Raw genomic sequence first — 25,930 nt, 5'->3', positions numbered from 1 at the left:
TCTTTGGGTCTTGCAGCAGGTGAATTTCTGATGCTGTTTTGACATGTTGGTTAGCATCATTTCTTTATGAGCTCTGAGTCAGTAATTATAGAAGGAATTGTTTGTTTTAATCATGGCTGATGTTTGAAACATTATAAGCTACAGAGCCATCACCACACATGTTAAAAATATATATGAAATATATTGTGTTCTCACAATTGGACATTTAAGTGTATGTTTTCTGTAACAGTCCTTGTGTCAGAAATGGATGATTTTTGAATAGTCAGATTGTGACCTTTGTTGATGAACCATTGTTCTTGGTTGTTTACTGTGTTCAGCTTCAAGCCTGGAGTTTGAAAAGTCTGCTCTAAAGAAGAGAGGAGTTGTCATATTGATTCTTCAGTGCTGTGCTAACTTGATTTGAGTTACATAAACACTGCAAATCAGGTTATAGTGTGTTTTGCCATGAGTGAGAATAGGTGTACTCCCATCATAACTAGTTTTGCAATGAGTATTTTTAGCATCTTAATTGTGTTAGTCTTTATATGGGGTTGCAAAGAATGATTTAAAATAATGAGGCCTCTCTAAGTGCCTGTTTTTTTTTTTTTTGTTTGTTTTTTTTTTTTTTTTGGCAGGCTCTTCTCCCAACCCGCCGCTGGTTCAACACTGTGCTGGATAACTCTCACCTGGTGGTCAACTGCCACCTGTCCAGTCTCACACAGAGAGATAAAGAGGGTCACCTCTTCTGTCAGGTTGAAACCCATGGAAAATTTCCTGTTTCTGCATAGTTTTGGGCTACTCATTTCAGTCTTGTTTGCTGCTAAACAAGAATGACCCAATAATGACGTAGTTGTTCATGCTATGTTTTTGGGAGATTCTGCTCAGATGTGCTTTATCAGTGTTTGTTTTCATGTAGCTGCTGGATATGTTGAAGTTCTATACTGGCTTTGAGATCAATGACCAAACTGGAAATGCCCTCACAGAGAAGGAGATGACTAATATCCATTATGACAGGATTACTTCCCTACAGGTAAATTTTCTGTTGTGGGCTGTTTGTTAAAAATCTGTGCACCTGATCTGTTTAAGTTAGCGATTGATGGATTGAATTCTTGGAAAAATGTTTGACTTAAGCTGAAATTGAGGGCACATTGGACCAAAAAACAAAAATGTTTTTAAATAGCTTTTTTTAAATTATTGCTTATTATTTAAATGTGTTGCTACTTATTTATATTTTGAATTTGAATTAAATGTAATTGAGAAATGACAAGGTAATGCAAAGAAGTGCTTTTATTATTGAAAAGTCAGTTCTTTTAGTAGGGCATTGTTCTAAGTTACTGAGTTTTGCTTGTAAGAAGTCATGAAATTATGTCATTTGAATGTTTTCATACGTAACTGGTGCCACTTTTCAACTTGGCTTGCACCCTTACCTGTGATATTGATGAAATTCTGTATCCTCCTGCATTTTGAATTTGATTCATTTGGCCCTCCATCTGTCGTGTAGTCCTTAATCAGGTGTAGAGGGAGCAACATGGAAGCCTTAATAAACCCCAGCACTGCACTGAGAGACATGAGGCCAGATAGGATATGTGGACAGCTGTTGTGTTGATAAATTCAGTTAGCAGAATGGTGGACTGTGATAGTTTATGCTCCCTTCTCCTGCTTCAAAACACATCAAGCAGAGGGATGCTCTCAGGTGCAGAGCTTGTTTAGGGATGATCTTGGGCATCACTGTGCCATGTGGAGTTTATTAGTATAAACCCATGCTTTTCTTGTGCGTGTTTAGAATGTCACATAAATTGGTGATTCTTTTTTCAGAGAGCTGCTTTTGCACACTTCCCTGAGCTCCAGGACTTTGCCCTTTCTAATGTAGCAGCAGTGGACACTCGAGAGTCCCTCACCAAACAATTTGGTCATCTCAGGTAAGAGGATGCAGTCTGATTACTTCAACTAGTCATAAACATTTAGATGATCGCCCTTTTAATTGGAGGGTTCTAGAAGGAAATTAGATTTTTCCTGTGTGTTCATATCACATTTTATATATCACCTAGCAGTTGTCTCACCTAGCAGTGTGCCAGCAGCTTTGATTTCTGTATCACCTAAGGCAGAAATGTGGCATCCATATTATGAATAGTCTCATCTGTAACATGCACTACCATCTTTAGTCAGTCTTTCCAAGATTTTGTTCTTTGTAGATATCAGTGCAAATTAGTTCCTTGCATGTTTTTTGAAAATTTGCTAATATTCCCAGTAACAGTAGTTGTCTAGAATGGCATCACTTAAAAGGGGCAGTTTTAAACTCTTAGTGTATAAAATGTTGTGTTAAGCAGTGGGAAAATGGTCTTATTTACCATATGCTATCATAGCAAATACGTTTCTGTTCCTCTTAAAAAGTAAAAACCATGTTTAGGAATGTAGTATGTGATTAGGATTAAGGTCAGTCTGGAAAGGTTGGATTTTTGAATCAGTATTCCCTCTGACCCTGGGCACTGAAGGAGATTCTGATTTCTGAGTGAATGTGCGTCATGTTATTAAATTTTATTAAAGGGTCAATCAACTGTGCCATAGTCAGACTTGCATCCATTTACTGAACTACTAAGCAAAAGAACTGTCGTCCTTGAACCTGGGCTCATTGGAAGATGTGCCTCGTTAATTTAATCTATGCTCAACAATAAACTCCTTCAACGGCTGTGTTTGTCATGTTAACACGGCCACATTGAGAAACCCGACCATCTTTTAAAGTGTGTGTTAGAGAGGGAGAGAGAGGGGGAGAGAGAGATCCGTGTTGGGCAGTCTTCTCCATTGAGTGCTCTTTGCTTTTGTACACATTGCTGAGGGTGGCACAGAGGACACGCTTCATGGGTGCTGATTCCTCAGTTCTTCTGTTGTGTGTTTAAAAGAGAATAAAGCTCTTTTTGCACAAAACTCTTCTGCTCATACTGAGTGTTCATCCCCTTTGCCTGTCAGTTTTAGGGAGTTAAGAGTTGATCAGAGCATGCTTTATTAAAGTTAACTTTGCTAGTAAGATTAAACAGCATGCACATACTGTCTTTATGGATGAATTTAGTCCCTTCTCTAGCTTTTATGTATTGCTATGTATTTGTATTCCAGTGGATAAATCATTCACACAATTCACTCAGTAGCATCTTCGTCTGTGAAGCTGGAAGGCTTGAACAACTCCACATGTGCTGATCAAATTTAACAAGGCGCTTTTCCTTCACAGTCCTTTAAAGCTGTTTTTTTCCCCTTGGGCCAGTGCAGCCCTGCTAAATGGCTCACAGTACAGCATTATCTCAGACACAAGTCCTGCCTTCTCTCTTTTTGCTCTCCAAATGTTAAGCAAAAACTTGCTGAGAAGTTTACTAAAGCAGAGCTGTGGGCAACTACTCAGACACTCAAATGCTTCTCAGACAAAGCTTCAAATACTGTTGGTCATTACTGGTTAGCTCAGTGTCCTGGAAAGTTACTTAGTGTAGCATCACCCTGTGTTAAAGGGTGGTCTGGCCTCAGAACAGATAAAGACTGGCTCTTGGCTGTTTTAACTGTTTTACACACTTCTGTCCATTTTTTAGACATCTGTGTCAAACAGTATGAGACATGCAATGATTTAGGCATGTAGTTTGCATGATACTAACTGGTAGCTATAAGCTTTCATTTCTTGTTAGCTATATTAATTTTACAGCTCCCATAAAGAACTAAAGAAGCAAGAAGCAAACTTCAGAAACCAAGCATGTCTTGGCTGATTAACTGCATTTTGGTGTAAATGTATTATTTTTGGCCAAACCATCACATTAAGAGATTGGAAATGCGAAAAAGGACAGGTAAGGTTTATATTATGACTAGTAGTATAGTTATCAGTGTACAGTGGATGTTACCTATGTATGTTCTTGAGAAATGTACTAATAATTACACAGGGTGTGGTCATCTGCAATAGCTGACTCAGCATTCCTCATAGGTAATGAGACTAATGACCGTATGTGACAGTTATGATACCTGTGATACCTGAACCACCGTGGCACTGTCTCACTTTTTTTTTTTAAATCCAAGCTTATTTATGTTAGCTTCTGTGCTGATTTTGCTGAAGGGCACTAACAGATTGCCTTATGGAGATGGCTTACATGTACGATGGTGTGAGCACTCTCTTAACACAATATCTGCCTACATTCTGTCTTCCTGCAGTCCCAGTACCCTCCACCGAGTGGCATCGTACCTGTGCCTTTTGCCTGAGCTTCCAGAAGGAAAGGACACATCCTATGACAAAGAGATACTCTTGGAGCTTTTGGTAGGTTTTAAAGCAAAACACATCCCCCGTTTTAGTTACCAAACTAGGCACAGAAAAATGCTGATTTGTCCATTTTTAAAAACATCATCTCAGCAATCAAGCTGAGTTAATACACTGCCATGTTTAGCTTGGCATACTGAAAGCCATTAATTTATGAAGTTGACCTTGAAATGCAGATTAAGCTCTCTTTGTTGGCTCCTCATTTTTGAAATCCAATTAGTTTCTCGTTCTTGGCTGAATTGGACGGTAAGTGCTCTGTGTAGAGATGGCTGGAGGTTCCAAGCAGGCCTTTTCTGATTGCCCCATTAACTTCCTCATGGCAGTCACATAAGATGCCCTCTCATAACGGTCATCAATAGAGCACCTCTGTCTTGCTTTGCCTGTAATTACACTCTCCAGCTCTTCTCCAAAGGTTCAGGAGAGACTCAACCATAATTAACTCACAACATTGTTGGAACCAATGTCAGTCCACTAATTTAAGTGGCCTTGGTTGCCCACAGCAACTGAAATCTCAGTAGATTAGGCCTTCGTTATATTCATGTGCTGCAAGCAACAGTGGAGCCAGAGCAGGTCACACATGAGATAAAGCACTTAATTAAGCTTTGAAAGGATAAGCTTCCCACCACACTCCCTGATTAATTCATTTTATTTTTTAGAAAAGAAGTGTAACAGGGGAACAACTACCTTGCAAGTCTTCAGTGGTGAAGTTATGCAATATTTTTATAGTGGAGAGTGTTTCAGATTGCAATAAACTTTCGTTTTTTTTTTAAATACAAAATATTAACACAATGGATTTGCACTCACAGGCTCCTTTATTAGAAACACATACATCCATCTTGCTGGTGTACTTCAAGACACAGTAGCTGCTTTCCAAAGCCTAGGCTGCAGCTGAGGAAGACTGCTTTTTTCAGTCGCTACATCATAGCAGGCTGTGAAGTGAAGTGAAGTGAAGGACCCTTTGTATATAGCCTAGAATTGCAGCCTACATTCTGAGTAGGGGTGCAGGAGGAAAAAACAATTCTTAGATGCATCGCGATGTGGACGTAAACGATTCTGAATCGATTCATAATGTAATGTTGACGGAACGAAAAGGGCACAACTTAGAAGTGGGTAAATGCAGCGCCAGGACAGTCTGTGGCGGCACATAACAAAAGCATAACTGGATGAGCGAGAAATCCGACAGGCAGCCTCTGCATTAAAAGCTAGTTTAGAAAAAAAAGAAGAAAAAAAAAAAAAAAGCTAGTTTAGGTTAGGAGCCACAACCCAAATTTTGAGAGGAGCCATTATGTCCTTTCAACAAAAATCAGACCACCTTGGGAGCCATAACAATTAATGCCCAATATGTCTCAGTGTGTGATAATGTCCTAGTATAGGCTAAAAAATTATGAACAAAAACACAGACTTACTTTGCTCTGCTTTAAGCTTTAGCTCAGCTATAACGGCTTTTCTCCTGTCTCTGCCAGAAAACGTTTCCTCAGAAGTAGAGCAACTTATTGTAAAATGTCTCTCATCGTTTGGCTGCTACAAGGCTGAAGTTGCTTCTTACTCTCCAGCTTCTTGTTCATATTTTTCTGTTCCACCTTAAATTCTGACTGAAGCGCTGAATGTAAATGCAGCACCAATTAAGGTGGAATGGGAAAATTCGAAAGAGAAGCGACTTCAGCTTCACGACTTTTTAGTGTTTGACAGTCTCTCATTGCAGATTTAACACACTTTTATCACACTAAATAAAGTCATTTCCCTCTGACACGTTAACAAATGACACACACAGGCCTACAAAATCAAAGATTACAGTATAATTTTGGGGAAGAATGGGATGCTTGGAGATCCCTGTATTTGCTCACATATTTCGGCTGTACATGAGAGCTTTCTTGTTATTTGTTGCTGTTGCTGCTGTTTTAGCACTATGTGAGTGATATGATTTGAAGTGGAGGAGCCTGCTACCTGGGTTTCTTTACCCAGCACTCAGCAGGCACAGCTTCACACTTCCTCCTTTCTCACTTTTCTCTCACACACTTTATCTCCCAGACTGCAGGAACACTCCCACCTCACAAAGACACAAAGCGTTGACTTTTCTGACAGAGATAGAACATACTGTTTCTGTTTGCCATAGAAATTAATCTCTTCCAGTCTCTACTTGTAAAAGTGGTGGAATCAAAATTCAAAATTATATTACTGCTGCGATCCTCTGTCTCTTCCAAGGGTCTCTTTTATATGCCATCTGTAGTGGAAACCACTGACAATATCTATGATCAATGATCAATGGTAACATTTTTAGTAGTTGGGATTGTTGGAGCCTTTTTTGTTAAATTTTTTTCAGTGTGTCATATTTTAAAAACAAAAAAATACATATTGAATGTAAAGCTTAGAATTTTGTTTCATGACATTTTAACCCATGAATGTTAAGCAGTGTAATTGTAACTGAACCTCAGAGTTGCACCAAACCTAAAAATATGCATATCTTCACAACCCTAATATTTATTGTTGTAACTTATTAAACTACAAAGCAGTAGGCACAGTGTGTTTGCCCATGAAACTCGCCATTAAGCTGCCTTTTAGGACACAACTTGGTGGTTTCTAGTTGTAGGTCAGACATTAATTTAAAATAGCCATGCTGATATGAGTGAATCTGTTCTTCAGTGAACAGCTGGTATCTCTGGAAAAAGTGAAGTGTAATGCCGTGCACAGGCCTGTAATGGTTTCCAGTGTGTAGCTGATAATGGACATGATGTAATATTGTGCTGTGACCTGATTCTGCACATCTCTAACTGTGACTGTCACAGACCTGTGTTGTGTTGAGAGAGGATCAGCATGGGACAGGTCTTCTGGGAACAGGTCTTTCATTAACCCAATTCCTCTCTCTCTCTCTCTCTCTCTCTCTCTCTCTCTCTCTCTCTCTCTCTCTCTCTCTCTCTCTCTCTCTCTCTCTCTCTCTCTCTCTCTCTCTCTCTCTCTCTCTCTCTCTCTCTCTGCACAGGTGTCTCGCCATGAGCGGAGAATCTCTCAGATCGAGCAACTTAACCAGATGCCTCTTTATCCAACCGAGAAGATTATCTGGGATGAGAACATTGTCCCTACTGAGTACTATTCAGGCGAAGGTCAGCCTTGCTCTTCAGCTCTGTTCTGTTGTCTGTTTCTGTTCACATCATACAATTATACTTATGTAGCAACAACTGGCAACTTATTCCCATAGATGAACATCAGTGCATGCATGAATGAAGTTGTAAAAAGGTACTATTATCTGATGACAGAGAATCCAGACTGGTTATTGTAGAAACATACTTGTTAGAATTTTAGACAGAATAATTTCTTTTGATAAAGAAAATTAAACTTTTAAGCTCATGGAGCTAAACAAAAAAATTTTCAGTAAAAAAAAAAATAGAGGTAACAGTTTGCTCAGTCTGATTCGTGACAATGGCTTCATACATGTATTCTTTTGTATTTTAAACAACATTAGAATGAAGAAAAATAATAGCTATAATTTTTATTGTGCTATATATACACACTAGAGCTAGAAGGCAAGAGGAAAGGGGTGTTGATTGGTACTGATCATTGGCAAACTTTGGGTATCAAACAATACAGTTGCTTTAGACAAAAATGTACAGAATGTCTACTCTCTCTGATTCTTTGATCATAATGTGCATTGTCACAGTTTTGCATTGTGTGATCACAATGTCCTGATGCATTGTTACACCTATAACGTGAAGGAATGTAAATATAATGTGCTTTATGTGCAGGTTGTTTAGCTCTCCCAAAGCTCAATCTGCAGTTCCTGACTCTTCATGATTACTTGTTGAGAAACTTTAACCTTTTCCGTCTGGAGTCTACTTATGAGATCAGACAGGATATAGAAGATATTGTATTACGAATGAAGCCATGGTAAGTCATCAGTAAGCAAAATGTTTTTATTTAACTTCTTAAATATTCTCTTCATTTGGGGCGGCACGGTGGCGTGGTGGGTAGCGCTGTCGCCTCACAGCGAGGAGGGCCTGGGTTCGATTCCCCGGCCGGGCGGCCAGGGTCCTCTCTGTGTGGAGTTTGCATGTTCTCCCCGTGTCTGCGTGGGTTTCCTCCGGGTTCTCCGGTTTCCTCCCACAGTCCAAAGACATGCAGTCAGGCCAATTGGACATGCTAAAATTGCCCCTAGGTGTGAGTGTGTGAGTGGCTGTCTGTGTCTGTCTGTCTGCCCTGCGATGGACTGGCGACCTGTCCAGGGTGTATCCTGCCTTCCGCCCGATGACTGCTGGGATAGGCTACAGCACCCCCCCGCGACCCTTACGGAGAAGCGGCTTAGAAAATGGATGGATGGATGGAATATTCTCTTCATTTGGTTAAATTACAATGTATTTTTACAAAGGAGCCCAGCAACTTTCTTGTATTTTGTTTTTTCACTGAGGTCCACTAATGACAGTTTGTTTATGTACAGAAAACTGTCATAAATTATTGCTACTTGACCATTTTCCGACTTCTCTTTGTCCCTTAGAATTAAACAGGCTTTTTTGGTCACTGTGTTTTGAAGACTCAGATATGTAAATGAGCTCTGATTGACTGCTCTGTATTGTGCCTCATTCAAAAAAGTCATGTGGGTCGAAACAATCATCAACTTCAGCGTGAATAGACGAAGCTAAACTACTATAGGCTAAATTGATGGATAGATGTAAATGTGTTAGTTACGAAAATGGTGAAATGAAAAATTTATGTATGGACCTGAGACTGAAAGGTACATTGGTTATCCACAGTATAGGCCCTTTAAACTTGTTTTTTTTTTTTTTTTTTTTTTTTTTTTGGTCGTCTGATAGGGTTTTGATTTTTTTGTCGTCTGATTGGGGGATTTGGATATTAGAGATTTTTTGCATAAGGCTGGTCCTTGTCTATTGCAGGCAGTCAGAGTATGGTGGCGTGGTATTTGGTGGATGGGCCAGAATGGCACAGACCATTGTGTCCTTTTCCATCGTTGAGGTAGCCAAGCCAAACATTGGCGAAAACTGGCCTGCTCGAGTCCGTGCTGACGTTACTGTGAACCTCAATGTACAAGACCACATAAAATCTGAGTGGGAAGGTGAGTGTGTTTGTTTTCTTTCTGCTTCCATCACTCTTTGACTCACGTACAGCCACACATGTGCACTCATTCGCTTCATCAATCATGAAATGGTTTCCAGCAAGCCGGTAAGTCCATTGTGTCCTGTTAAATCCTTCCAAGCTTCTTTCATTCAGTATACCACATCTTTGACCTTGCTCTGTTTCCTGTTGTTTCTGACATTAATTATTTGTTGTTCACATCATAGTGTTACTCATGCTCTAGTCATCATGTGTCAGAGCTTCTTGTACAGTCTGTAATGTCTGTAGAGTTAATACAGATCCAATTCTAACACAGTTGGGACAGTAGGTAAAATGCAAATATAAACAGAAAGCAGTGATTTTATAAATCTACGTTGATCTATATTTAAATGGAAATCGTGTGAAGACGACATATATTTTTTTATCTTATTGACTTATCAAATTGCTTTTTTGTAAGTATGCAGTCATTCTGAAATTGATACCCGCAAAACATTCCAAAAAGGCTAGGATGGGGCAGTGTAAGTCTAGGAACATTTGTGAAATTAGTAGTGGGCAATATGGCAAATATATATCAAAATAAATTGAGCAGTATTTAGTATTTAGTATGTCAGTAGTTAGTATGTCTCGCTATATAATTTTGACATCTGATAAGTTGGAACAGACAAAAGAATCGGTATTGCCACATTAAAAAAAATTAACTAAAAAAAAAAAACGTATCTCAATTTTTGTAATGTTTTTACTGTTTTGCTTAATTTTGAAAAACCCTTTACATCGTTTTAAAATTTCATGCTGAATGGACCAAATTGTCTTTTAAGAGAGTTTTTTCCTTCTCCTGTAAAGTTACCATTTTGGAGATATGAAGTTTCCGGCCATGACGATAAGTACTTTGGTTCAACATTTCACATACTGCACTGCACTAACTACAGTTAAAGAGGGCTAGTTATGCCCTGTTTGTTGAAAGTTTGTTAGGTACTGATAATAACCACAATGCACTCAGAAAAATATATGGTAGCATATTGTGGCAACATTTAGCACAATAGTGGTAAATATTGTAAATGAAATGTTCAAGAAACATCTTAAACAGGTGATGCAATTATGTTGAGGTATAAAAGCAGCATGAATGGCCTAGTCCTTTATAAGGAAGGATGGGTCAAAGTTCACCCCTTGGAATGAATCAGCAAAAATCTAATAGTTTAAAAAATAATGTTTCTCAACCAGGTATTGCAACGATTGTAGATATTTGACCATCTACAGTGCATACCATCATCAAAACATTCAGGGAATCTGGAGAAATCTCCATGCATAAAGGGCAAGGCTGAAAACCACAATGAATTTTTAATGCAGTGCCCTCAGATGGCACTGCGTCATAAAGCGGAATGTTTTTGTGCTTGGGAACACTGTCAAACTATTGCCAATAAACACCGTCCACCATCTAAAAATCCAAGTTCCTCTGTGCACAGTGGAAATGCTTCTCTGGCCTTGAGCTCATTTGAAATTGACTGATGCACAGTTGGAACGTGTGCTGTGGTCTATCGAGTCAGCCTTTCATGTAATTTATGGAGTAATAGGCATTGTGTTCTCTAGGTCAAAGTAAAAAAACGATCATCCAAATTGTTACCAGCATAAAATTCAGAAGCCAGGGCCTACTCTAGACTAAATCTTTTGTCAGGGACGTCAGTGCTGATTTCAGCATGACAACACCAAGACACATTTTGCATGTGTACAAAAGCATGGCTGCAAAATCAAAGCGCTGATGTCTCCCACTGGAAATGTGTAGCACACTAATAAGCTGAGAAAATGATAATAAAGGCCCCTCATGTTGCATGGCTGACCACATTTATAACACAAGAATTGCAAAAAAAAAAAACCTTAAAAACTGGATCATTTTGTGTCTTCTGTCCCCAGTCATTAAGTGTTGTAAAAGGAACGATGTAGCACACTGGTAAACATGCTCATGTCCCAACTTTTTTGTAACATGTTACAGGCATTAAATTTGGAATAAGCATACAAAAAACACTGACGTTCATATGCATATAGTAAAACATGAAATATCATGTTTTTGTCTATGGTTATTTTAGCCATTCAGCTTACTGGTAAAGCTGTGAGCAGGAAAGGCTCCTTAGTGTTGTAAGGGATGTGTGAAAGCACAGTAGCCAGAACAATAAAAAAAAAAAAAAAATTTTTTTTGTGCATTACTGAGCCAAATGCTCCAAACTATGCATTAGATATTTGTCAGATTTTACCAGTGATTTCAAGTAAGTTTTTGAAACAGTAATTTGGTCTTCAGTTTTGAGTTTTTAAGTCTCTACGCTTTCAAAGAGATAGGAGCCAGAGGACGTATTGCAGAAACTTAAGTCTGAAATGTTATCTGTTTAGTCATCATGACAACTTCAGTTAAGTCTCAGTTTAGGACAGAAGCGATTACAGAACATCAATTCTTAAGTTCATAGTCTTATCCCTTATCTCCATATAGGAAAACAGTATTACAAAAATGTCCTAATTAGACCAAATTTCCATGAATTATGTCCTAACTTTCAGACAACCCCAGAGGTGTATTCATTTCAGTTTTAACTGTCTGTTTCTATTGTTTTATACAGTGACAGGCAACATAGTTCACTATAACTAGCTTAATTATGTTTAATTTATCTACACTGAAAATGGTGCATTGACTTATGAGGTGCTTTTTCTATTAGTGTATCGTATAATGACAGCTAGCTTTCTCACTAACTAACTTGATTATTTTGATTACATGTTTGCGTTTCAGCTGTGCACACAATCAGTTGCTTGGTGACATACATGAAAGTTGATTGTTGATTTTGATCTAGTAAGTTAATATTTCCTTACTTGAGAAGATTAGATCTGTAAGATAAGCTTCCTAAATAAATATAAGATTTGCTTTTGTAATATGAGTTTGTGAAAAATCTTATCTTGCCCTGGCAGATCTTAAGAGCAAAATTTCTGTAATACAGTTCCTGGTCTTAGTTGCCTGGAAATAACTGTCCAGCGTCATTGCCAACATGGCCGCCGAGTGGCCACACCTTCCTATAAGGATTTTGGTATGCATCAGTGTGATAAATGCAGGTTGTGCAGAGAGGGGAATAATGTGAGGGTTGTTGAGTAAAATATACTGAAGTGAATTAGTATGCAAATGGTCTTGTCCTGTGGGACAGCCTACTAAGGGCTGTCTTGCTCTGCATTAATGAATAAATTTGCTTTGAGTATTAATCAGGCTCCCAGCCCTCATTACATTAAACAATATAGCTCTGAGTTTTCTGTCCCGAGGTGTGCTTTGGCAGCACAATGCAACATCTCCTTGCTTTTCCCCTTCTACACTTTTCTTTAAGATTGTGCTCTGTCTTCCTTTTTTGTCTTGGAGGTGAGAATTGTAGCGTGATGGTGAGTGGGAGCCTTCCTCCCTCCCTCTTTCAGGCTGTATAATTAGAGGCTTCATGTTTAAAAGATCAGCATGTGCTGACGGGGCTCTTTCTCCTTTCTGTTACTCTCACTCTCCTCCTATCCTCATCTCCAGGGCTGCGGAAGCACGATGTTTGCTTTCTGATCACGGTACGGCCCACCCTGGCCTATGGCACGCGCTTTGACCGGCGCCAGCCTTTCGTGGAACAGACAGGCCTCGTGTACGTGAGGGGCTGCGAGGTGCAAGGCATGCTGGATGATAAAGGCCGAGTTATTGAGGAAGGTAGGCCTGTGTGTGTGTGTGTGTGTTTGTATGTGTGTGTACACTGTGTGTTTTCACAAGAAAAACATGGTGTGGTTTTAACGTAACTTTATTCTTTCATGAGTTATTTTCAAGTTTCTGACCACTTATAAAATGTGTTCAAAGTGCTGCCCATTGTGTTGGATTGTCAATACAACCCTCTTCTCCCACTCTTCACACAATGATAGCAACACTGCAGAAGAAATGCTAGCACAGGCTTCCAGTATCCGTAGTTTCAGGTGCTGCACATCTTGTATCTTCACAGCATAGACAATTGCCTTCAGATGACCCCAAAGATAAAAGTCTAAGGGGGTCAGATCGGGAGACCTTGGGGGGCATTCAACTGGCCCACGACGACCAATCCACTTTGGAAGCTGGCACGTTCCCTGAGTTTTTCCAGCAAGATGGTGCACCACCACATTATGGGTGTCAGGTCCAAGGATTCCTAGATGAATAGTTTCCTGGAAAGTGGATTGGACTTAGTTATCTTTGGGGTCATCTGAAGGCAATTGTCTATGCTGTGAAGATACGAGATGTGCAGTACATTTGGAATATACCCAGTGATGGAGTGGTCACTGATGAAAATATGACACCTGCTGCTGCACTGATTTCAAGAGTGTATTGTGCACAAGAGCAGTTAGTTTTTGTGCCTGCATCAGTTTGTGAATCGTTTTTTTTTTTTTTTTTGCTTTAGACACGAAGCCAAGTAGCCTATCCAGTACCCATCATCCTCCCAGACCATTTTATTGCTCTGTTGTCAGGCTCACCTGTGCTCATCTTGTTTTAAGTGTTTAGTCCTGTCGTCTGAGCATGTGTCTGTACCCATAACCGCTCTGTCTCCTCTCCCACTCATCTTATTAAAAATGCAAGCTCTGTTGTCTTAAGAAGGGGCTGCTGAAACAACCAGACACTGATTAATGTTTCAGATGCCTACAGGGGTCGGGCATGCTTCAGCAAAACTCCTCCTATTGCATGCAGCAGAAGAAAATAGACACTCCTGCTAATGGTGGCTGATTCAGAGCTGTGTAGTGTCCCTTGAAGAGGCATTTAAAGGAAGAGATTTCTAAGAGATTTGTTACAACCACAGAATTTATAAATGGCTTAACTAGCAGCACATCAGAAAAAAGCACTTTTTCCCTCAGTCACAAAATTCATAGGTTTACATAATTGCCTACCTGTAACCTAGACTAGTTACAGCCATAGCAACACTTGAAAAAGCAAAAATAGGTGTTCAGTTTCCCAGAACAGAAGCACTTTTGCCAACATAATGAGTGGTTGAGAGAACCAAGGAGGCTCAGAAGGATAAACAGTGGAGGGAGAGGCAGAGCAACTTACACACAGGAGGGACGATCTGAATGAAACCAACTGGGCTGTTGAAGCTTGAGCAAAATTTTTCACCTCTGATTCCAACTCCTCACCAAATCTGTCTTGACGTGCCTGGGCAAGCCCACAAATGTTACACGTAACGGGTTTCTCACCACTGTGGGAATCAGACCTAATCCTGTTCCATGGCTGTCAGGCATCAGTAGAATATGTTGCATGCATATAGCTGTGCTGAGGTGGGCAGTAGTAATCCATCCCCAGGATTAAAGTGCTGAGCCGTTTGGGGCTCAGGAGACAGAATACCAAAATGGAAATATCTAATAAGGTTGCCCTCTAGGATCACAGCTTTTATAGCAAGAGTAAAGTAACTTCTCTGATCTCAGTGCCTGTATACCTCCCCACTTTAGTTAGGCCATACTTTTGACCTGTATTAAAATTATAGTAGTTGCATAACGTGCTGTGAGTATTTACACACATAACTTGCTCATAGAGCAAACTCCATTTTTATTCATGTATGCCTCAAGAATGTTGTCTGTGCTTGGCCCAAGGTCCTGATCCAAAGCCTAAGCTAAAAGGTGACGCAAGAACGTTTAGAGTATGGCTGGACCCTAATCAATATCAGCAGGACATGACCACCACCGTCCAGAATGGTGCTGAGGACCCCTACGAGACCTTTAACATTATCATGAGACGGAAGCCCAAGGAAAATAATTTCAAGGTCAGTCAAAACGTCTGACTTGTTGTTTGTTTATGAAGTTTTGTCAGCATGAGGAGCCAATAAATATTTCTGTTGTCACTATATTCATCTCATTTACAAAGACATACACTGAGAATTAAGCCAAAGGCATGTACGTTGATCGATATGGTAAGTAAATAAATTTTCTCTCCTGTTGATGTAGCTCAAACTTTTAGCAGAAAGCCGTTAAAGGATCTGACGTTCATTGAAACGAAATGCATGGCTCATTAGGTTATCACAACAATAGCAGTGCTGTTAGCCTTGCAGTTCTATTGAGTGCAGATGTATCTAAAGTGTGCTAACATTTTTTTACTAACACTTATTGAAATAGTTTTGTGCACTGTCTGTCCCATCCAGGCTGTGCTGGAGACTATTCGTAATTTGATGAACACCGAGTGTGTTGTCCCTGATTGGCTGCATGACATCATTCTGGGATACGGTGATCCGGGGAGTGCCCATTACTCCAAGATGCCCAATCAGATCTCATCTCTGGACTTCAACGATACATTCCTGTCCATTGATCACTTGAAATCCTGTTTCCCGGGTTACACAGTAAAGATCATTGAGGAAGATCCAGCTCGACAAGTCCCTCCATTCAGGTCAGGGCCATGCTTTAGTCTGACTCCTACTTAGGTATTCAAAATTGTTAGCCTGAATCCCTGTTTAAATATTTAAAATAGCTAAACCGTGTTCTGTTAAAATTTAAATTGATTTAATCTGACATTGCTTTAAATGTGTGCATTTTCTCTGTACAGAATTAAATTCCCCGTACAGAATACAAAGGGCAAGAAGCGGAAAGCAGATGAGGAAGAGGAGCAGAAGGAGAAGGATCTCACACTGCTTGTTGAGCCCCATGTGATTCAGAACAGAGGACCTTATCCGTATAACCAGCCTAAACGGTGAGGAGAAATTATGACCCTTTGGTATAAACATAGCATGGAGTCGAGGCCACAACCACCAGTCAGGTTTCATCTCTTACCAGAGTGCCTGTAGCTACCTAGTAAGAAACACACCTGCCTTTTGTTGATCCCCAACGTAAACAGCTGTGTTTTGGCCTCCAACGCTTCTTCTAGTTTGGGATTTTTGCAGCATTTGGAGCAACTCTGAGACTTTAGAAACCAGGTGTTCATTTACAAAATGCCATTTATGGCATTTGGCAGACGGTTTTATCCAGAGTGACTTACAGTTTGATTATTTTACAGAGGTAGGCCAAGGTGGTGTTACGAGTCTTGCCCAATGACTCTTATTGGTATAGTGTAGGGTGCTTACTCTTGTGGGGGATTGAACCCCAGTCTACAGTGTGTTAACCACTACACTATACCAACCTACACTATACCAAGTTTGTTCTAGCTAAAAAAACAAATGTGTATTAGTTAAAGATTTGCCTCATTAGGTGCAAGGCCGTTTCACGAACTTGCCTCAGTCACTTATACTGCTTTGATCAGCACCAGTTACAAACAGAATGTCAAGAGCTTTTTGTTATTGCAGTCGGATCATCAAACAAATTTAAATAGTGCTCTTCTTGATGTAATATTGATATTACTGTGCTCCTCCCAGCTGTTCTTTGATATTGAAATTAATTAATGCAAGAAAGCATTAGTTTGACTCTTTCAAAGCACCTTCTGATCCTGTTATTGTTGTATATTTGAATAGGAACACCATCCAGTTTACCCCAACTCAGATCGAGGCTATTCGTGCAGGCATGCAGCCTGGTCTCACCATGGTAAGAGCACTATTTTATCTTTCATTTCTCAGTTATCAGTAACTTTCAGAGTTATGATGTATGAGCTGTATATTTACTTTCACTTAAGAGTGATATTTATCGCAAGTTCATTGTGCTCATGCAGGTCATGCAGCATATGCAAAAATGGCCTGTACACAGTAAACAGACCAATAGGCTTTATGAAATTTGGTACAATTTCCCAGGGTATTTGAGAGCAGCACATCTGTTACCTCTTCAGTTTGTGGTGCTGTCTGTCCAGGTTGATTTGATTACAGGATATTCAGGATATTTTTCGCAGGCATTGCTATCATTCATGTAAATATGGCTGAAATGGGGGTGAAATATGGCTGTGGGAGGCTTTGAGTAAAGTAGCTGAGGTGTCCTTGCCACCCTTACACTGTCTGCATAGCTGCTGATTGAGAGAGATCCTCACACTGCTGATTGGTTGCTGGCAGGGGCTGTTGGCTATTATTTATTGTGTGGCTGTCTCGGAAAGAATATGGCAGGATGGATATCAATAGAGTCGTAAAACAAGTGAGCGTACGTGCCTGTCATTCTCCATCTCGGTTGATTGCTGGTATGTGTGGACTTGGTTCACAGCCAAGTCATGGGTTCCCCCTTCAATATTAGTCTTTCCTGTTTTAACTGATCTTGAAGGCAAGATTTTATTTTATTTTTTTCTGATACATAGGCCACTGATAAAATGCTTTGTGAGATTAATGGGAATCCTTACAAGCTCACTGTTGCATCATTGTTGTTTATGAAAGATACAGTTAGTACAATAAAAGATGTAGCAGACTTATTTGTAATGAGAGCTGGCTAATGCTATGGTTATTTCTTTCCCAATTCATGTTTGGCAAATACATTATTAGTGACTATCCTATATATACTATCCACTATCAGGACATTATAAAATAATTTAATTTAAATAGCATCTTATAAAATTGACAAAATTCCTGCAGTCTTAGAGTACTATGCCTACTATAACCATAGATGGAACCGAACACCACATGAGCGGCTTTGTATGCCAAGCAGCTGTAAAAATGCTCATGGCAGAATCTGTATTGACAGTTTTTGGTGTTAAGAACATGCCAACAGAGCTACTTATCTGCACGGCTGAGCTGCTTCTTTCAGTAATCACTTGTCTCCCGCTGCGTGGTCACTTACAGTCTAAGGTAATGTTATTGAGAGAGTAGAAAGAACTGCCAGACTCTCGGTTGTGATGATAGCCATTAACCTTGATTTAGCTTTTAGCATAGCAGGCCGCTAGCTGGGCCTTTGTATCCACTAGCCCCAACAGTAGTGCTTCTAGTTGTTCTAGTTCTACTTGTGGCCCGTCGCTTCAACCAAGCCAGAAAAAATACTGAAAGTTTCATATACTGACAAACAACATTCAGCGTTCACAGCATTTTAACTGTTTTACACAATAAAGATTTTTTTTACATTTGCTTAAGTTGTGAAACATGGTTCTTATTGCAAATTATATAATAGTAAATGCTAAATATATACTGTAAATAGACAAAAAAAAGTTTCTTAAGCATTTAAGAAATATTATCCAATGAGAAAATGCCATCTAGCTAAGCTGAATGTGTTATTTGTAATGCAGAACACCAAAATAAAATGCTTTAAAAATATAATTGTATAAATATGAGGACTTCTAGATGAGTCACGTTAAATAGAATTCTTGTTTGTGAAGGATCAGTTATTGGATATTCAGAAAGGAACATCAGACCATTGTTATACCTATGCCATTTGTTTAGATGATTGCTGTACCAGCAAAGATTTCGGTCTGATATGCATCCACAGTGAAGTGTTATCAGTGGAAACACTTGTGTGTCAAATGAATATTATAGAGTACTTTAAAGTATACACATACGATAAAAATCTGCATTTGAGGTTGGCATTCATTCATAAACGATTTTCGACTAATCATTGTAGTCCTAGTCACGTTTTCCTGATCTAGCGTGACACCTACTTACTTACTTACACCTACTTTTTATGGCATTTTAAGTTTCGAGCCTCTCTGTATTCGTTTTCACAAAAGCTCCATTTATCCAAATTTTCTAGCGTTTTGCCTTTGAGTCTGTTTCAGGCTGTGTGACCTCACATGCCAAACATTGAAGCTCTTCGAGAGGCTGTTCCTGAAACAGAGAGAAAGAATAAGAGAAGAGAACAAGCACGGCTCTGAGCAAACAATCTGACAGGTTGAGCTCTAGCTTGTCTGAAGCACTGTGTCCTGTCGAGATGGGTCTTTCTGTATTAGTTATCTAACCGTTCTTCTTTATTTCTTCTGTTTCGACCCTTTCTCTAGGTCGTGGGCCCTCCAGGTACAGGCAAAACGGATGTAGCTGTGCAGATCATCTCCAACCTGTACCACAACTTCCCAGAGCAGAGGACTCTCATTGTGACGCATTCCAATCAGGTAGAGCCTGCCGCTGCCTGAGGGAGCTTAGCATCTTGTTACAGCTCCACACTCTTGCACCCCCTCTAAACTGTCTTAGCCATAATCACCACGTGATTGGATTTGAAATGGCATTCGGAGAAATGTGATCATTTCATGCCCTGAAATGTTCGGTTAAGCCTGTGTTGCTGGGGGAATTCTTAAATCTTGGCCACAATGGCCATCAATCAGACTGAAAATATTGCAGCACACTCAGACACACAAAATTAACTTCCTTCTATAGCACTGAAGTGTATCTTCTTTTTGTATATCAAATCACAGATTACAGTTTATCCTGAGGCAGAGGGTTCATGTTTATATCTACATGCATTGTGAACAACCCTCAAATAGTTAGCATGTCTAAACTCAACTTATGTATGTATGCTCTCAGGGAGAAAAAAAATGTGGTGTGGTACCATAAAGAGTATGTCTTCAGTACATTTAGTTCAGAAACGTAATCATACTATATATTTCGTTGTAAATATATTTCTTGAAGTTGCATTGAGTCCATAAATTTTTTTCTTGTCTCCAGATTTTCATTTCTATTTTAAAATGCTAGTTTAGGAAAAGATACATATGTTATCAAACCTGTAGCGGAGAGGCTACTATGTATTCTAATTTATCTTGATACTGAATATGAACAGAGCTAATAAATCTAATTTCTAATGCCTGTCATAGAAACCATACAATAGATCCTTCTTTCTGCTTCTGTTCAAACTGTTTGAACTAAATGGACCGATCATTGTTTTTGGGGTTGATGCGGATCAGTTTTCAGAGCTGATACCAATTAGGGCTGGACTGTTACGGCCTATTCACACAAGTACGATTTTTTGGATGAAAAGACGGATGTGATTTTAGCGGAGTGGGACCTACACACACAGTCTGAGATGTTTTTCTGTCCAGACACTCTGAAAACTTTTTTGCTTTTAAACACTGCAACAAAGTTGTGCAAACACTGTGTACATTACATATTACTAAAAAAGATAACACCGTGACTTCCACCGCCTCTAACAAGAACTAGCTGAAGCTGCATGACAAGCGATTCTGCAGGTATTTCCGGAGGTTAGTGAGGGAATTTGAGGCTGTACTTCTGCTTTTTGCTCATCTCATAAAAAAAGGATCGAATGATCTATGGTTAAATACAGTTGCAAAGAGTTTCAGCTCTTGTCCACCACAGATTGTCTCATTAATCTCAGAATTTTGTTCATTTACGCAGTGTCACAGTGTCAGTTTTGGACTCTGTGTGGAACACAGCGTTAATATATCGTCGCTGTCCAAAGCAAAAAGAGTATCTCCAAAATGGTAACTTTACAGGAGAGGGCAAAAATGTTCTTTACTTTTCAATGTACAACTCCAATTCCAATGAAGTTGGGACGTTGTGTAAAACATAAATAAAAACAGAATACGATGATTTGCAAATCCTTTTCAACCTATATTCAATTGAATACACTACAAAGACAAGATATTTAATGTTCAAACGGATAAACTTTTGATAAAAATGATAAACTCATTTTGAATTTGATGCCTGCAACACGTTCCAATGAAGTTGGGACACTGGCAACAAAAGACTGGAAAAGTTGAGGAATGTTAAAAAAAAAACACCTGTTTGGAACATTCCACAGGTGAGTTAAGTAGAAACAGGTGAGTGTCATGATTGGGTATAAAGTGAGCATCCCTGAAAGGGAGCATCCACTTTGTGAACAACTGTGTGAGCAAATAGTCGAACAGTTTAAGAACAATGTTTCTCAATGTGCAATTGCAAAGAATTTAGGGATTTCATCATCTACAGTCCATATTATCATCAAAAGATTCAGAGAATCTGGAGAAATCTCTGCAAGTAAGCAGCAAGGCAGAAAACCAACGTTGAATGCCCGTGACCTTCGATCCCTCAGGCGGCACTGCATTAAAAACCGACACCATTCTGTAACGGATATTACCACATGGGCTCAGGAACACTTCAGAAAACCACTGTCAGTGAACACAGTTCGTCGCTCCATCTATAAGTGCAAGTTAAAACTCTGCCATGCAAAGCGAAAGTCACATATCAACAACACCCAGAAACGCTGCCGGCTTCTCTGGGCCCGAGCTCATCTGAGATGGACTGACGCAAAGTGGAAACGTGTCCTGTGGTCTGACGAGTCCACATTTCAAATTGTTTCTGGAAATCATGCACGTTGTGTCCTCCGGGCCAAAGAGGAAAAAGACTGTTGATTGTTAGCGCAAAGTTCAAAGACCAGCATCTCTGATGGTGTGGGGGTGTGTTGATGCCCATGGCATGGGTAACTCGCACATCTGTGAAGGCATCATTAATGCTGATAGGTACATACAGGTTTTGGAGCAACATATGCTGCCATCCAAGCAACGTCTTTTTCCCTGCTTATTTCAGCAAGGCAATGCCAAGCCACATTCTGCATGCGTTACAACAGCATGGATTTGTAGTAAAAGAGTGCGGGTACTAGACTGGCCTGCCTGCAGTCCAGACTTGTCTCCCATTGAAAATGTGTGGCACATTATGAAGCGCAAAATATGACAACGGAGACCCCGGACTGTTGAGCAACTGAAGTTGTACATCAAGCAAGAATGGGAAAGAATTCTACCTACAAAGCTTCAACAATTAGTGTCCTCAGTTCCCAAACGCTTATTGAGTGTTTTTAAAAGGAACGGTGAGGTAACACAGTGGTAAACATGCCCCTGTCCCAACTTCTTTGGAACGTGTTTGTGTTGCAGATTAAAAAAACAACAAAAATGGAGATGCATGTTTTTCTTTGGACAGCGATGATATGTATATTCATTTTCAAAACTTGAATTGCGTGTTTTTGTCATATGTAAAAATCAGAAACTGAATAGTCCTATAGTCAAAATGTAAAAGGTCTGTGTTTCCATCTAGCCTTTGAATGAGGAACTGCAACAGTAATACTTAGCATTTGAAATATGGCTCAAATGTTTTACATCACTGATCAGCTCTTACGATTGGCTAAGTTAGAGAAACTGGCTGATCACATGCTTGGGCTGAAAATCGGCTGATACCAATAAGTAGCCAAATGATTCTGCCATAGAGCGCCACAGGAAGTCATTCTTACCTGTGGCCATCAAACTCTATAACTCTATAATTCCTCCCTCATTGTGTGATTCACAAAACTCAATACCAAACTGTTCATATGTGCAATAATAATTGTGTGTGCAATAACTCAGAGGGACACTAACGTAATTTAAATAATTTAAATAATTGAACTGCTTTATACCAGGTTTATAAGAAAATATGTTTCATATTTACTATTACATTCACCGCCACTTTACTATATTCATAAGTACTTAAATCTCATGTACATACTGCAAATTTCTCTATATTGTCTTAAATTATTATTAAAGTGTTTTACATAAATGGCTGCAACTGTAACAACTGCTTTTTCCCCCTGGGATCAATAAAGGAATCTGAATCTGAATGCATCGGCGCTGCCTGGAACAGGACAAGAATAAATTGTGCTTTTTAAAATTTTTATTGCAAAGTCATTTGTAAAGTCTTAGATTTTGAATCTTTGTTGTAAGCCTATTTAGGCTTTGTTTTGTCTGTCAAAATTTTCAGCCGTTTTTCGCTGTAATTTTGATGCATTTCTGACTGTTTATATGTACATCTTGCCCAGGCGTTGAACCAACTGTTTGAGAAGATTATGGCCCTTGACATTGATGAGCGGCACTTACTGAGACTGGGGCATGGAGAGGAGGAGCTAGAGACCGAGAAGGATTTCAGCAGGTGAGCGTAAGAGTGTATGAATGGTCAAAGCTGCCAAACCTAAGGGGTCAGTCATTGCCTTCTTCTTGATCCCATATGATTGTTGTTTTCTGTTTGGTCCTCTAGGCTAAGACAAGCCAGCACTGCTTCTAGCTGGAGATTGTTTTCATATGAATTTCAAAAAAGTTTGACTCAAATTGTCCATCATGTGGGTGAATGTCCTTCGGACTGATCCTAGCATTATTTGTGCAGGACGGCATTTGTACCCTTGTTCAGCCACATCAGGCTTTTAATTGAAAGCAGTGGGTTCTGATGGTGCAGGATCAGCAGTGATGAATGTGTTTGACTGCATCTGCTCTAGAGGGGCATGATTGCATTATGCAGATATCAGGAGGCCCAGGCAGGCGCCATGGACAAGAGCTAACAATATTTAAATTCCACTGGGTTTCCAGCCCAATGGTAAGAGGGAGGAGAAGGCAGAGAATTTAATTAATGCCGTAGAAGATGAAAAATGAAAAACCCTCTGTAAGCAGTGAAGGAAGTTTATGGCGCCATCAAAACATTCATCCCTTGTCCATAAATGTTTTTTTTAAATCTGTTATTAAATATCTGAAACAACTATAAAAAAACAATTTTTTTTTTAAGTGCTATTAATTGCAGGAGGCCCAGATTGTTTTTAGAGTTTAGCAGGGAACCAAAGTGCTTGGTGCACTCTGTTAATATCCACACCTTTAGTATTTTTTTCATCTTCTTGGGTGGGGTGGCTTGTCCTGATGCCATCTATTAATAATCTGTTTGTGTTCAGAGGTGCGGATGGGTTTATCAAGGTTTTTAAATCTGTTTTTCTTATTTGTGCTGAAACGTCAGGTTACCTATATTACATGTAGGTAAAATATGTTTAAAAATCAATTTGTTGCATTAAATATTTATTGTTGTTTTTTTTAACTATTGTGTGAATGTAGTCAAACAGTTTCAGGCTACTTTTTTCTATGTTGCACAATTGGAGTTTTTCCTTCCGTAATTTGTGTTCCCGATTTTTGATGTGAGCACATGCCTGATGCTTGTCATGCCCTGAGCTGTATTGAGGGTGCTGAATGATTAATAAAGCAGCCAGTGCATCCACAGGCTGTGAGATCACACATTTGGCTTCACTTTTGTCATGCTGCCGAGCACTGACATTCCCTTCCGGTGCTGTGTAGCTTCTGATTAACCCTCCCGTCAGGCTCTCTTTGGGGGCTCTTATGAGCTGAAGGCCTGGTATGAGAGCACAGGAAAACACAAACACATGAGCTCAGCTGTGTTCTGCCTTCCTGACAAACTCCATATTATGAAACTAGGAGTTTTAGACATTTTTGACCCTAGTTAGTGCTGCAGGATTGGTTTTGCAAAGATTTGCACCACCCTTTAAAAACTTGACATCGTTAATTGAAGTAAAGAACAAGAAACAAGGGACTGTCATCATTAACGCGTTAATAATGCATTACAGTGGAGAACTGCTACTGTGGCTGACCTTTTGACCTGTCCATAGTAGTGCCAGCCCAGCTGCTTGTGTGCTGTATGTTGCTATAATAGAGTCTATGGTCATAGCCTCTCATTTAAATATGCTTCTTAAATGGCTTTTAAAGCAACACCTGGACCCGTTAGAATCGTTGTTCTGCAGGGCACTGCAGATTGAATAGGCTGTCATTCTTCTGTGCCAGCATGCCTTTCCATCCCTAACTGCATGACATGTTTGTACCTCAGGTATGGGAGAGTGAACTACGTGCTGGCCCGAAGGTTGGAGCTGCTTAGAGAGGTGGCTCGCCTGCAGGAGAGCCTTGATGTCCCAGGAGATGTGTCCTACACCTGTGAAACTGCTGGCCATTTCTATCTCTACCAGGTGCTGCTGCAGCAACTGATTAACTTTTTTTTAGTTCTCCTCACCAAGCCCAATTTCCAAATGTGTTATACATCCAGTGATGTGTGTCATTAAGAAATGGCAGTTAAGGGGAATTGCCTTGTGGATGTCCAGACCTAGTAAGATCTAGAAAATCAAGAAAATTCTCAGATAGAACTGCTTGTATCTTGCCTGATCAGCAAAGCAAAATTTGCATATGACAGCCTGTGGTAACATTTAGCTGACCAGTGCGTGGTTTTGCGCCATTGTGCGGTGCAGCATTGATTGCATGATCTCCATGGAAAAATAATCAGAAAGAAAACATTACCTGCAGCATAATCACAAAAGTGAACATCTGTAAATTTCTCTCTCTAACAGGTACTGCTGCGCCTTCTTTTTAGATCTGTGCTCCTCACCAAGTCCGAATCCCTCCTGTTTACTTGCCCTGTGCAATTACTGTACACACACAATTGAGTGAAAAGATCAGACAGAAGCTTTTTTTTCCAGATTTCATCAACAACACTGCCTAAAATAGAGCGACTCCTTGCAGGGCTTAAACAAAGTCGGCAAGCTGTCACACTGAGAGGCAGGAGAGAAGCATAGCCCGGCATGGGTGAATACACAAGAAGAATGAGAGGATTTTGAGGGGAGTCTTGTCTGTGCAAGGAGTCTTAAAGATGAGCAGTGAACAGGGGAGCAAAGCTGAGGGGATGAGAATAGCAGGCACACTCTGTCAGACACAGGCACTGTCATTCTTTATGGAGCCCGGTGGCTCTGCCAGCTCAGGTTTCAGACACCTAAGTCAGTGCACTCATGTTCTTTAGACAGGGATTTTATTTATTTATTTATTTATTTATTTAATGTCCTCTTCTCCTCAATTTTCATAGATCTGTTGTCTCTCCTCACTGCCTTCTCAGGGCTTTATCATTCAGGCTCTATATACTACACTGCTTTGGGGTGAGGAGCTCTAAGCAGTGATACAGCTAGCAGTAATACATGGACAGTAGTCATTAAGATGTGTATCACCCTGTGATGAGGGTCTTTGCTGATATTTGGTGGTTTAGTAGTTAT

The 25,930-nt window shown here is 39.8% G+C and overlaps 1 protein-coding gene across 3 annotated transcripts in view; it reads left to right on the top strand.

Moving 5' to 3' along the window:
- aqr (aquarius intron-binding spliceosomal factor) overlaps positions 1-25,930 on the top strand; it is a 66,461-nt gene that overhangs the window by 7,164 nt on the left and 33,367 nt on the right. For all 3 annotated transcript variants that reach the window (XM_037541916.1, XM_037541915.1, XM_037541914.1), the window contains 15 exons: positions 615-731; positions 896-1,009; positions 1,795-1,898; positions 4,156-4,258; positions 7,236-7,356; positions 7,996-8,137; positions 9,139-9,317; positions 12,846-13,013; positions 14,903-15,072; positions 15,448-15,689; positions 15,846-15,989; positions 16,744-16,813; positions 19,125-19,235; positions 22,895-23,004; positions 24,727-24,862. In XM_037541916.1, coding sequence (XP_037397813.1) covers positions 615-731; positions 896-1,009; positions 1,795-1,898; positions 4,156-4,258; positions 7,236-7,356; positions 7,996-8,137; positions 9,139-9,317; positions 12,846-13,013; positions 14,903-15,072; positions 15,448-15,689; positions 15,846-15,989; positions 16,744-16,813; positions 19,125-19,235; positions 22,895-23,004; positions 24,727-24,862 — 2,031 coding nt within the window. The remainder of the gene's footprint in view (positions 1-614; positions 732-895; positions 1,010-1,794; positions 1,899-4,155; positions 4,259-7,235; positions 7,357-7,995; positions 8,138-9,138; positions 9,318-12,845; positions 13,014-14,902; positions 15,073-15,447; positions 15,690-15,845; positions 15,990-16,743; positions 16,814-19,124; positions 19,236-22,894; positions 23,005-24,726; positions 24,863-25,930) is intronic.

The sequence above is a fragment of the Pygocentrus nattereri genome, chromosome 10 (assembly GCF_015220715.1).
Source record: "Pygocentrus nattereri isolate fPygNat1 chromosome 10, fPygNat1.pri, whole genome shotgun sequence".
In the NCBI taxonomy this organism is placed as follows: domain Eukaryota; kingdom Metazoa; phylum Chordata; class Actinopteri; order Characiformes; family Serrasalmidae; genus Pygocentrus; species Pygocentrus nattereri.
Note: the sequence above shows the minus strand (reverse complement) of the source record. Positions and strands in the feature narration are given on the sequence as shown.